The 12,483-nt window shown below is 43.2% G+C and overlaps 1 protein-coding gene across 2 annotated transcripts in view; it reads right to left on the bottom strand.

Annotated features, from left to right (window-relative positions):
* The window catches only part of LOC310933605 (myosin-10-like), a 55,171-nt gene extending 43,255 nt beyond the window's left edge, over positions 1 to 11,916 (bottom strand). For both annotated transcript variants that reach the window (XM_083897123.1, XM_083897124.1), the window contains exons 1-3: positions 11,836 to 11,916; positions 9,496 to 9,873; positions 2,692 to 2,848 (exon numbers count right to left, since the gene is read on the bottom strand). In XM_083897123.1, the coding sequence (XP_083753249.1) occupies positions 2,692 to 2,848; positions 9,496 to 9,840 (502 nt within the window). In that variant the 5' untranslated portion in view covers positions 9,841 to 9,873; positions 11,836 to 11,916. The remainder of the gene's footprint in view (positions 1 to 2,691; positions 2,849 to 9,495; positions 9,874 to 11,835) is intronic.
* Between the last annotated feature and the right edge of the window lie 567 nt (positions 11,917 to 12,483).

Consider the following 12,483-nt stretch of genomic DNA (forward strand, 5'->3'; position numbering starts at 1 on the left):
TAGACTCAAATAAAGGTTGAGCTCATAACAGCGGTTCTTCTTAGGAAACAGCCAATAAGATATTCAGTATCGTGTTGGCTGAAATAACGGGTTCAGGTACAGGGAAAAGGGAATCTGATACCATCCATTAATGCTAAATATGACAGCGATACATCACTTAAGTTAAAGCGAATGCTGGTTATAGCTCAGCAAGATTGTATTGGCGTGATATTGATATCCGTACATACTCAAGTTTGTCATATATATTTACTATGTTATCATATTGGACATATTCTACATCACAGATAAAAAATGTGAGGTCCAAAGAGAGTCAGTGGGTCTCTAGTTTCCAACCATGCTCACATGGAACATGTTTTGAGAAGACACACACCAGTGCAAGCTTTGATACAAATCCATCAAAACAGGTTAAGCAACTCTTCTCCATTATAGTATGCGCTACTACCATTTTGGGCTGTCTTTGCCTTTTCAGGGTGGATGAAATCTAATGTGGATGACAAATCTAAGACTGATGTTTAGCTGAACCCTATCTTTCACTTGCAGCACTTTCAGTTTATACTCGCTGAAGCACATCTGGCACATGGCTGCACGTGGCAGAAAATAACGCAATCTTCCCCCGACACGTTGGGTGCAAGGGCTGCAAAAGATATCACGGTTGCTATGTCGCACACCGCTGAATTTTGTGATTGCGCACGAGCACTTTACACAGAATTGAAGCCTCAGAGAGGGAAAACTAGCCAAGCTGATTTGTCTTTGTGAGCAGTTAAAAGACCAGAGAGACCTTGATGGTCTTGATGTAGAGTTTTTACAGTATAATATACAAGACAACACACAGAAGAAGTTCCATGTCAAGTTTGAGACACAGAGACTTCCTGTTCTACCCAGTAACATGCTGCCAGCACAGCTGTCAGGAGTGATATGTGTTTAAGTGTGTGGCCCAATGACATGTAGAGGAATTGAACCCACAACCTTCAAGTTAATGAAGACTCCCTCCCTCTACCACTGAGCTACCGTCGTTGCCTGTTTATCCAGACTATGGCTGCTCATTGGGCATGCACCGTACATGCAGTGATCTGCGTCCCGTGCGAGTATAAACAAGGCTTCACTCCACACGATTATATTTTACTGATGTTGAAACAAAATACAAACTAAAGCAATAAAATAAAAAATAAACTAAACAAAAGTTTTAAAAAACATGTCTTTAAATATGACATATGAAGTACTTGTTAAACTTGTGTGGTTCAAAACCAAAATAAGATCACAGTTTGGAGAAATAATAACATGCAGAGCCAAGAGGTTACATAAGCGCAGTGTTATCATGTGCCAACAATATTGAGAACCAGAGCAGTATGAAGAATGAGACTTAACACTTCAATCGTTAATCCTTTCCCCCACTGATTTTTACAATGTTTAAGAAGCGATTAAATATTTCCAATATTAAACCTAATATTAAAAAATGATTGTGTTGTACATGTGGGAAAACCCAGCAATTACAGTTACATCTCTGACTGGAACCCGCCATGACAGTGGACATCTCAGACATAATCAGTGATGTCACATCCTCTCTGACCTTGTGACCTTTCACACAGTTTACACACTCTCTTCACACACTAATCTCCCCGACTATGCGGCCAAACCTCATGCTGCCTGCAAGAGAGCTAAATTCCATGCCAGGACAGACCAAACTGCTAATGCAAATCCATAATACTAAAATCCACAGTTCTGCTTACTAATCAAACCTCCAGATAATCTGATAATAGTATGGTTATAATTTGGTAACAGGGAAGTAATAGGATTTACTATTATTATAGAATGTACAGTTATAACCTAGTAATAGAGCTATAGTTAATAGTAAATTACGCTGTATATTACTTTGGAAATAACATGGTATTTGTGTAATATTATATTACTAGTGCTGGGCACTAGCTTAACGCACGTTAACGCATGATGCGTTTCGATGACGACTGACCAGAAAAAGACGTGCGTGACGTCATGTTTATGTGCGGTGACACTGGAGTCCAGGCACCGTTTACCAGTTAGCTCCGTTAGCTGGATTAGCTCCTTTTAGCGCCGGTTAGCGCGCCTACAGTCGAACTGGAGCGGTCTGTTTATTCAAAAAAAAGAGCAGCGCTACAAATAACCAGCGTACCTGTGTACTGCGTATATGTGCCTCTGTTTTAAAGTTTAGCGTTAACTTAAGAGACTCATTTTAACAATCCGGAGTCACGTAAACATTGACGTCAGTCGTCATGGAAACGTATCATGCGTTAACGTGCGTTAACGTTGATACCGTGAACACACGTTAACGCGCCCAGCACTATAAATCACCTTTATTTGTTGCTACCACATGCATTACAAATAAGATGGTATTACAAAATCATTGTTGTTACCCACTCTTATTTTAAAGGTGCATTATCAATATGCTGTAATAATAATAATAATAATACACACCTACAATGAGGATTCACTACAGTGAAACTGCGATGCCTGAAGAGAGGCATTCTCGCTCACTACCAGGAAAATCCTTTTTTATGAAAGGAATCTGCCAAAGGTGCAAACACGTGCTTTTAAAAAAAGGAAAAGTTGATGATACTGACTTAGTGTAAGGCTTACAGAGCCCTAACACTTTCATCAACCTGTCTGAAATGAAGCAAACAAAAGGGGACATTTTGAAAAAACAAGGCTGTGTCATACCTTGAAGCATGCAGCGGTATGCTGACTCAGAGATGGCATAGATGTGTGGAGGCATCTCATGCCTCTTCTTCCCTCTGTACATCTCAATGATGTTCTCTGAATAGATGGGGAGGTTCTTGTAGGGGTTGATGACCACGCAGAAAAGGCCTGAGTATGTCTGTAATTAAAGATAGAAAACAGACAAAAGTTTAAAAACACAGTGAGGAAAAACGAAAAAGGGGAAATCTCAAAATATATATGACCATATTTCCTTTCCTGAAGTATAAAAACACATGTGGTTTAAAACAGGCAAAATATCTTTGAAGTAAATATAAATATTTCAACATGCAATATATCAGTGTTCTCACGTTAAACGGGAACATGCAAGTATCTGGCTTTTAAGCGTCACCTGGTCTGCATTGTATCACTTGGTCGTTACTCATTTTTTCTTTTTTTAGGAGCTTACGTCATGAGAGCAGTCACGGAACACAGTGATAAACTTAGGCCAGACTGATAGAGTCAGACAGAATTAGAGGAATGGAGACTGCAAAGAAACATTAAACAGTCTATTTTCTCTTTGTGCAAAAACAAGAGTCATCCTAATGAATGCATATAATCTAAAAGAGTTAAAAATAAGAGTGTAAGAATATTAATGTCACAGCAAAATGCTTGCACTACTAGCTTGCGGTGTTGCATCTGGCTGTGCAATTAGCCCAAAGATCTCTCCCCGGAGAGTGTGTGTGGTATGAACACTTCTCAGCTATGCTGTAGGCTGAATGGACCAGGCAGCAAGGCGGCTAGGAATGAGTGAGGCCCTGGTGGGGCATTGGCTCTCTCTTTCATTCTGCAGATGCTATAGGGGGCTATGCATTCCTTCTATAGATGACATAGAAAAAGTGCTGCTTGCCAGTAGTGTGACTTTCATGGCATGCTAGAGGCACAAATGTCCAGCCTGCCTATCACACTAGCATTCTATACATACAGCACCTGTTGCAGATGATGCTTCACAACAATGCCCACAACAATGTCCCATAGCACACAGATACTTTAGAATGAAGAAGATGCTAAGCATATGGAGACCCCAAAGGTCAGAAGCAGTGGTTTCAAGGTCAGTGTAAGATGGGCAAGCTGCCACAAGGGTTGGATGTTTGGTAGCTTATGACCTTGTTGGGGCCATGGAACGGCCAATTCGGCATTGGCCATCCACCAGATTGATTGGCTGTTTAGCTTCAGCCAATTGGACACACGGAAATGATAAAGCAAGCAAATAACAGCAACTTCTCTGTTCTTTCACAAGAAAAACAGCAACGGCTAACAAGAGCAGGACAATTTCCATCTTCTTCCCAGACACTGTTGCTGTTGCTTTAACAAGTCATTCAGTCAGTCAGTCAAACAAAGTCCCATTACCTAATAGACTAACACCAAATACTGGGAAGTAAAGACATTTCCTTTCTCTATCCATCCATCCTCAATGGCTTTATCCTCCACATGAGGGTCACAGTGGAGCTAGTGCCAATCCCAGCTGACATAGGACAAAAGGCAGGGTACATCACAGGGCCACATAGAAACAAACAACCATCCTAATCCCCCAACTTTGCATGTTTTTGGACAGCGGAAGGAAACAAGAGAACCCAGAGAAAACCCACACACACACAGGGAGAACATGCAGAAAGGCCCGGGTCACAAACCAAGGTTTTCTGAGTGCTAACCACTACTCCAACCATGTGGCCCCATGCTTGTTGGCTGTACACAATGCAGTGTGTGTGAGTGCAACCTTTTTCACCTTTGCATGCCAATCTGAGCAAACAGCACAGTTGGTCTTTATTCATTGCTGACCCTCCAGGTGGTGGGTATCAGACCTAAGTATATAATATGTATAATATTTCTAAAAGCTGTCAAAATGTGATCTTTATCCATCATAGCATCAGGACATCTGCTGCATGATGAAAAATACATTTAAGGCACGAGTGACTCAGCAGCCCATAGGTTCACAAAGAGTAGACAGCTCTCAATTTGGGCCCTCAACACTCTATACTGCTGCAACAGAAATGACAAAGGGGAAGAAAACCGGTGAGGGAAGGCAAGCAAGGCAGAAAGAAATCAAGAGTGTGGCAAAGATCAAGCTGACAGCACTCCCAGAGGGTCCACTGCAGTTGAAAAGCAGTGGTCTGACAAACCCTGTATCGTGTTGTCAGCAACTGCTCCTCCCAGTAAACAGTGGGAAGGAGAGCTCGGAGGATGTACTGAAATTCTAACTGCCCACTCTCCTTTTCAAGGCTTATGAAATGTTAATTTCGCCCTTATCTGAAAACTGGAGCTGCTATAAATAAGGAGGGGTCTCCTCTTTATGACAAACAGCACAGAAGCAGCTGACAATGCTGGAGAGCGGTACCTGGAGTGTAGGTCCAATATTGACTGTTGCAGGTAGTGCTCCGTCATGTTTTGTTTGGTTACTTGTGCACATAATATGCAGTCTGCTTTAGATCACTAGATAAAATAGTTGCGATAACCAATAACATTTATGAAATATATTGTAACAAGATTACTTTAGACAAGGCTGCGATGGCCGAGTTGTCGGGTCACTGGACTTGAAATCAGATTCAATGTGGTTTCCCTGCGATGGTTCAAACCCTGATAGCATTGGGTAGCTTTTGCACTTACTTACCTACCCTTAAGATCAGTAAAGCACTTAAAAATGTATAATCCACTGATGACAAATGCTAATATCAGATCTGAATGCAGTAAATATGACTGTTAACATGGTGGTGAGTATCTACTGTGTCCGTTATCCGTGAGCCATGGTGTCCTCCACATGAGGGTCGGGTAAGGTGCTGGTGCCAATCCCAGCATATAGGGGGCGAAAGGCAAGGTATACCCTGGACAGGTCGCCAGTCCATCACAGGGCCACATAGAGACAAACAACCCTTCACTCTCACAGCTATGGACAATTTGCTTAATCCCCAAATCTGCATGTTTTTGGACTGTGGGAGTAAACCGGAGAGAACGCAGAGAAAACCCATGCAGAAAGACCCTTGTTCCAACCAGGTCGAAGACCCATGTCTTCTTACTGCAAAGACAAGAGTGCTGCTAACCACTACGCCAACCACGATGTGGCCCATGATTGTGGATATTTGACTGAATCTGAGGAAGCATTGTGTGCATTCAGACCTGTACTCAGTACTGTCCACACTGACAGTAAGTAGTGGCAATATCTACAATGTTTGTTGCTGCTGCTGCTTCCAATCTATAACCCCACAGCATCAAAGATACAGTATAATAAAGAACATGTGACCATAAGACTACCTCAACAACACCTGCCAAACTACCAGGCCGAGCCTTGTCCACGAAAGAGAAGGTGATATTTCAACTGTGAAATCAGATCCAGGGGAAGGGATAGTGTGGCCTAGTAACAGCTGAGCAACACACGAGCAACAGCAGACACAACAGCCGAGCCCATCTGCCTCTGACCAGTCAGTCAGTCAGTCAGTGTGCCTGTGTGGATAGTGCTGTTCTCCACTGCAGAGGCTGAATGAAGAAGGCACTGTGGGTGCAGAGGCTGCCTGGTTGCAACTGATCTGGAGACCTTGACCGTTCCCCTGCAAGGTTCCAGTTTAGTCATTTCAAAACAACGCCAGAGAAAACTTTAAACAAGCCTCTTGAAATATGTCCAATACACTGAGGTGCAACGTATCAAATCACACTGGCCACAGTAGGACGCTCTCCACTTCGCTCCAGCTTTAATTATTTGGGGATTTTTGCATCGTGGGGTTTTAGAGCAGCGTTGCCATTGGCTTAAAATTCACACTGCAGTCTGTTAGTAATTCAGTGAAAAATCATGCTTTTAACAAACCAGACTTAACCTCAGACATGAGACTCCTTGTATCATACGTAGATATGAGAACGAGCATGACTGTGTATTTCTGTTTGCATAGATGCTGCTTCATCCCTTTCCCTGCAGCAGATTCAGCATTCAAAAATAGAACAGAGTTCTGAGCAGAAACACAGCACATGTTTGATTAATATACACGTGTCATGTGACATCTTCACAGCAATACAGTGCAAACCATTAAGGACGTAAAGAACGAGGACAGGAAAAGACGACATAAAGAAAGAAGACATCAGATCATGTCACGTCTGTGAGCCGGGGGGGAAGAGTGAGTGTGAGAAAGAGTTGGTGAAGATCGGACGGACACTCAGCAGCAGCCGAGCTGAAGTGGGCGGCAAGAGACAGACAGACGGACGATCTTTTTCGCCATGGAAGAATGCTGAGGCTTTCTGACAGCTGGGGCTTATCTCATGACACAAAGGCCTGCTTGTAGCCCCACTAGCATGGAGGGGCACAGCGCTAGCACGGAGTTAGCCTGTGACTCACCACCTCACAGAGAACTGAGTGCGACATGGATGGAAGCATTAGCAAAAGTGTCATAGTAAGTGTAAAAGTATGTGTCACACACAGATCAGAGGACTAAAAACACAGCGATGATCTAAAGAGATCCGGTGCTGGCAAGCTGTGGAGTGTGACGACAACCCACAGAATTAGCATAAAGGTAGACGCCATGGTCACACCAAGAGATGCATGACATTGGACTTTTTGTCGATATTTGATATGCCAATACATCAGGAGTGCTTGGGCCGATAGCCGATATCAATATACAGTATATACTAGTGCTAGGCGCGTAGTATCGGTTAACAGCGTCAACATTAATGCACGTTTCCATGACGACTGACTGGAAAAATTAGTCCCTAATGTAACGCCAAACTTTAAAAACAGAGGCATTCATACGCAGTTCACAGGTTTGACTGTAGGCGCGCTAACTGCGCTAAAGGAGCTAATGCAGCTAACAGAACTAACTCGTAAATGGTGCCTGGACTCCGGTGTTGTGGCACGTAGACATGACGTCAAGCACCTCTATTTCCGGTCAGTCATCATCGTGCGTTAACCTAGTGCCCAGTACCAGTATAATACATAATATTTTGCCGGTGCATGACACAGCAGATGTAAATATACATTTTCTTCATCGAGCAATACATAAATGTAATAAAAACAATAGTTGTAGAGGGCGCCATCATAGAGGTCAGGGAGGTAGCAGCCTACTGTTGTATCAACAGGTCTTGGTATGCTTGTTGATATCCGATAATCCATTTTAAATCCAATATCTGCCGATACCGATATCATATTATCACATTGCCAGGAACTAGCTGCTGTTTTGGCGTTGTTAGTGGTAACACTGATCAGTAGCGCTGACTTATTTGGCAGGTGTTGAGTCTTACTTTATGAATTCAACGTGAAGGCCATGACCATGGGGGACAAAAGAGAATGAGAGCCTCATCTATTTGACTGTGCTATAAGTGAAGGGAGCTATGTACTGGGAAATGTATGCATCCCCATTAAATGTTTACCCAAAGAGAAAAAATAGCAGACTATGCAGATCAACACTGCGATTCAGACATGGACATATTCCCAACCACCTCATCTAAGAACACAGCCTGGGGGAGACATTATGCTATGTCTGCAGTACACGTAGCTGTGCTTTTGGGGGGCTAATAAAACACCATTGGAAAAAGTCTGGAACGTAGGGGATTTCTTCATGGAAGCACAAGCTCAACAGGACCGGACGATTCTCTTCCTGACAGAAAACCAACACAGTCACACACATGTTTTCAATTGCTTTTGGGCAAGAGGCAAATTTACAAGCACCAAAGCAATTCCATGAAGCTACGAGAGAGTAGAAAACATGACACTGAGGTATGAGAGAAGGAAGATGAGAGATTTGGTGGATGGAAAGTCAAATTGAAGACAGCTGATGGGACGTTTTCTTCACAGTGACAGATACCAATCTGTCAAATGCTGCATTGACAGGAGATTTTCTAATAAACAAAGGGGGCAATTTCCTTCAATTTAAGAGTCAGTAGTAATGTTTTCAACATGGGTAAAAAAATACAATAATTCTTCAGACCCTGATTCTGAGTCTCTGCTGATAACAACCCATATTCTATTCCTGGAAACATGTCACTAAATGGGTCAAAATCACAACTAGAACATCACAGAACAGCGCTGTCTGTAGTGAAATGGGATCATAGAGAAAGTGGCTTTACGGTGATACCATAGATGCATGTTATGATCTGGGAAATCTTTCCATTTGTCTGATATGGTGTGTGTTTATCAACTGTATCGGCTGTGATTCCTCTACATCTAAATGTGAGGCTAAAAGTGTCAAAGCAATTCACTGCTAGCCCTCATCTTGGGCCAAATGTGTTTAGTTTTACACCGAAGAAAGAGACAGGTCAAGCCATCTGTGATCAAACAAGGCCCAACAGCAGGAGCACAGGGCAGAACAAACAAACTGAAACCAGCAGTGTTTATGGAAGAGGCCAGTCTTCAGCAGAGGTGAGACAGAACCTATGGGGGAGGACAAAATCTGTAACACAGAGGCACTTTTGAGAGGTGATCCAGTAGAGGGGGGGGAACGTCTGTCAATGGTTAAAAAGGTTTAGACATCTGTCACTCATATTGTGTGTGGTCAGGCTTCACATGGAAGAAAGAGTTCACTGCCCTCAATGGTAAATATCAGATCTCACTCTTATGTAAGGGTGCAAACTGCAGACAGCCAAAAGTTAAGCCATGCATGTATCCAGGCAGAAATCCTCCCAATCATTCTGTAATTATGTTTGTCATCCTGGGGTAAAACTCAAACTGTAGCTGTAAGAAGGAGGCGCCCTGAGAGTTTAAAGGTTAATCATTCACACAACATTGCATACAGTGTGGAAAGCATAAACGGTTACAAAAACACACTCCCTGAGGGGGTCCAAGTCTAATCCACTCACGTATATGAGCCCCGAGTAGTAGCGGTCCTTCAGGTTGTGCAGCACGGACGCCTCATTCAGACAAGTCAGCTCGGCCATGTCCTCCACCTTGCTGAACTTGGGTGGGTTCATCTTCTGGATGTCGTCCTTGTTGATGACCACTTTCTTGCCGTTCTCGGCCAGCTCCACCAGCACCTCCTCGCCACGCTCCTCTCGGATGCCGGCCGCCTCGAACCCATGGCGCTCTGAGGGGACCCACACGAGCTTCTTGGCTGTCCAGTCAGCCTGTGTGGCCGGGTTGTAAACCACAGCCCGGTCCACAAACAGGTAGCGCTCTGGGTCCTCTTGCCCACTCCGATGAGACATCTTTCCTGAGGTTTACCAGAGCAATATGGCCACCTAGAACACAGAAGGTTGCAGGGACATTAATGCTGAGCACCACATTTTAAACCAGGTTTTTAATCTAGTGTTGCAGCCTCAGCTGGAGCTTAAACAACCTGAATGGCTCATATCTAAACGCCCCAGTTTTTCTTGTAAAAACCTTATTGTGCATTAATTAACCTTCTGTAACACATAAATTGAGTTTATACTGACGACATGGCTGTGCATTGGCAAATTGACTTCAAATAGTTAAAAACAGGGTCTCTGCAGGTTTCAACAAGTCAAATTTAAGACTTTTTAAGACCATAATGAATACAATTTAAGACCCATTTCACATCCATACTGCCAAAAAAAGTACAAAAGACATGAAGGAAAATTCGAGCCACAAATCGTTCAACTTGCACTTACCCATCTTATGCAAGCAATTCGGCTTAGCGGTGGGCTTTCATTAAGTTTTCTCCGCTGCTATGCTAAGCTGTAACACACCGCGCACATAGCAGACTAGCTAGTGGTGCTCAATAAATACTCACCGGGCAGCACAGGTGGCCTACGTTTGTTCCGTGTTGTAGTTATGTTATCGCATCCTCAAAAATAGAAACATTTCAAAGCAAGAATGAAGTTTATGCACGTTTTAAATAAAAGACATGTTAATAGATTTTTAAGACCTTTCAAATTTGTATTTAAGACCTTTTATGAGATTTTAGGAGAATTTAAGGCATTTTAAGGCCTTAAAGATGCCATATGTAAGAATGTGGCCAAAAACGGTTACTACATTCAAATTCAAAATACCGAGGTCTTTTAGGTTTCGTTTTCTGACGTAACTGGCAACCTGTGGTTGCTCGGCAGCTGAGACTCTACTGACTGCAATGATTGGTAGACGGCGGTAGGTGGCGCCACATGCCAAAACATGATTTCAAAACATAAACATGATTTGCAGTCTGCAAAATAATTTTTGGATTCCAAATAGTTTGGCTGTACTGTTGTTATTGGTGAGGTATCAGTATGTTATATGAACATTATTCCTGAGTCTCTGTGACATATTAGGAGGATTTTATGGCCAGTTGCTTCAGATTTATTACATAATGCACCTTTAATGCCTCCTTTGGCCTTCATCATCTGTCCCATCCTGTCAGAACTGTAGCCTATCACGTTTCATTGTTGTCTCATTAACAGGCTGTTTTTACATTAAAACACATCATTTAAAATATGGTGGCAATAAAAAGAGACATTTTAATGCCACTAAAATGTTAGTTATATTAAAATTCATACACAATTATACAGAAAAGTCTGTTTTCCCCCCCACATTACAATAATATCGTCGCTACTTTTTCTTCTTCTACGGTGTTTCAATGCTGACTTACAAGTAAGCTAGCTACCGCTTAACTCTCGTCTATTATTAAGTTACGATACTGTGAAGTGAACATGAGTTACGAATAAGTAGGACACCACTGAGAGGAAGAGCCAACAGGCTTCTTCTTCTGAACTCAGTCCCACAAACAACGACTACAGCCTAACTTTAGTTTCCAGACGTGGGTCTCCATCTATCCATCCATCCTCCCGGAGGCTGCACCACCGCTCACTTACCGCGCTCTCCGTCAGTCACAGTGAGTCACAGTCAGCCCCCGCGGCCCCGGACACTCTCCACAAACTAAACTCACCAGGTGCAGAGACCGAATGAAGCAGCAGAAGCAGCAGCAGCAGCAGCAGCAGTCAAACCCTCGGTGTTCGGTCCAGCCGTGACGCGAACCTGTGTGCGACCGAGGCTACAGTTGAAACGGAGGCATGTAATGTGGGGCTCTGGAATGCACCACCACCACCACAACCACAGTCAGGCTCAGTGCTCAGTGCTGCCCCTCCTAACCGAGCAGACTTGACCGCTACTGCTGCTGCTGCTGCTGCTCCCGCCTTCCTCCGGTGACACAGAAAGTAACCACGCAGATCAATAACACCATCAATAAGTCCACACAGTTATGGCTTCACCTGAGGAGAACCGTGGCTTCACACTCCTGAGTGGACACAGTGAGATGTGTAATTTTGACTGTGGCGGAGGCGTTGAGAAAATAAAACTCGGGATATCTACCTAATATCTATGCACAGCACACCCCACACACCCCCCCCTGCACGGAGTGCAGGATGGACACAATTGGTCTGACACTTTGCGGTCTTCCTCTCACCCTCTCCGCCATTGGCTGGGAGAAACCATCCCCCCAAATTTCCTCCAAACCAATGAGATGCATGGAAAACAATGTACATTTCAACCGTTTGCTTGCCTGCACCGATATAAACATATTTGTTCTGAGGAAAGAATTGAAATAAGTCTCACTTGGTTATTTACATATGACTGAAAAATCTTAAAGAACAGTGTTCATTCAGTTAATGCAAAATTGGTAGTCTGGTATTGAGATCATGATTATTCTTTGGTAACCAGGACAGAACATTTTAACCTCCTTTTGTCATGTGTTAAATTAAGAGTATTGTTGTTATGGACTATGAATAATTATGAAAACTGAAACACTGCCCTCTTGTGTCTGAAAGCGACACAGCAGCTCAGCAACAGTCACAATCATACGTCACTCCACCACAAACAAGCATTTTGGTTTTACAGTGGTATTTTATTACAAATGGGAG

Source organism: Microchirus variegatus, assembly GCF_963457635.1.
Source record: "Microchirus variegatus genome assembly, chromosome: 10".
Lineage (NCBI taxonomy): Eukaryota > Metazoa > Chordata > Actinopteri > Pleuronectiformes > Soleidae > Microchirus > Microchirus variegatus.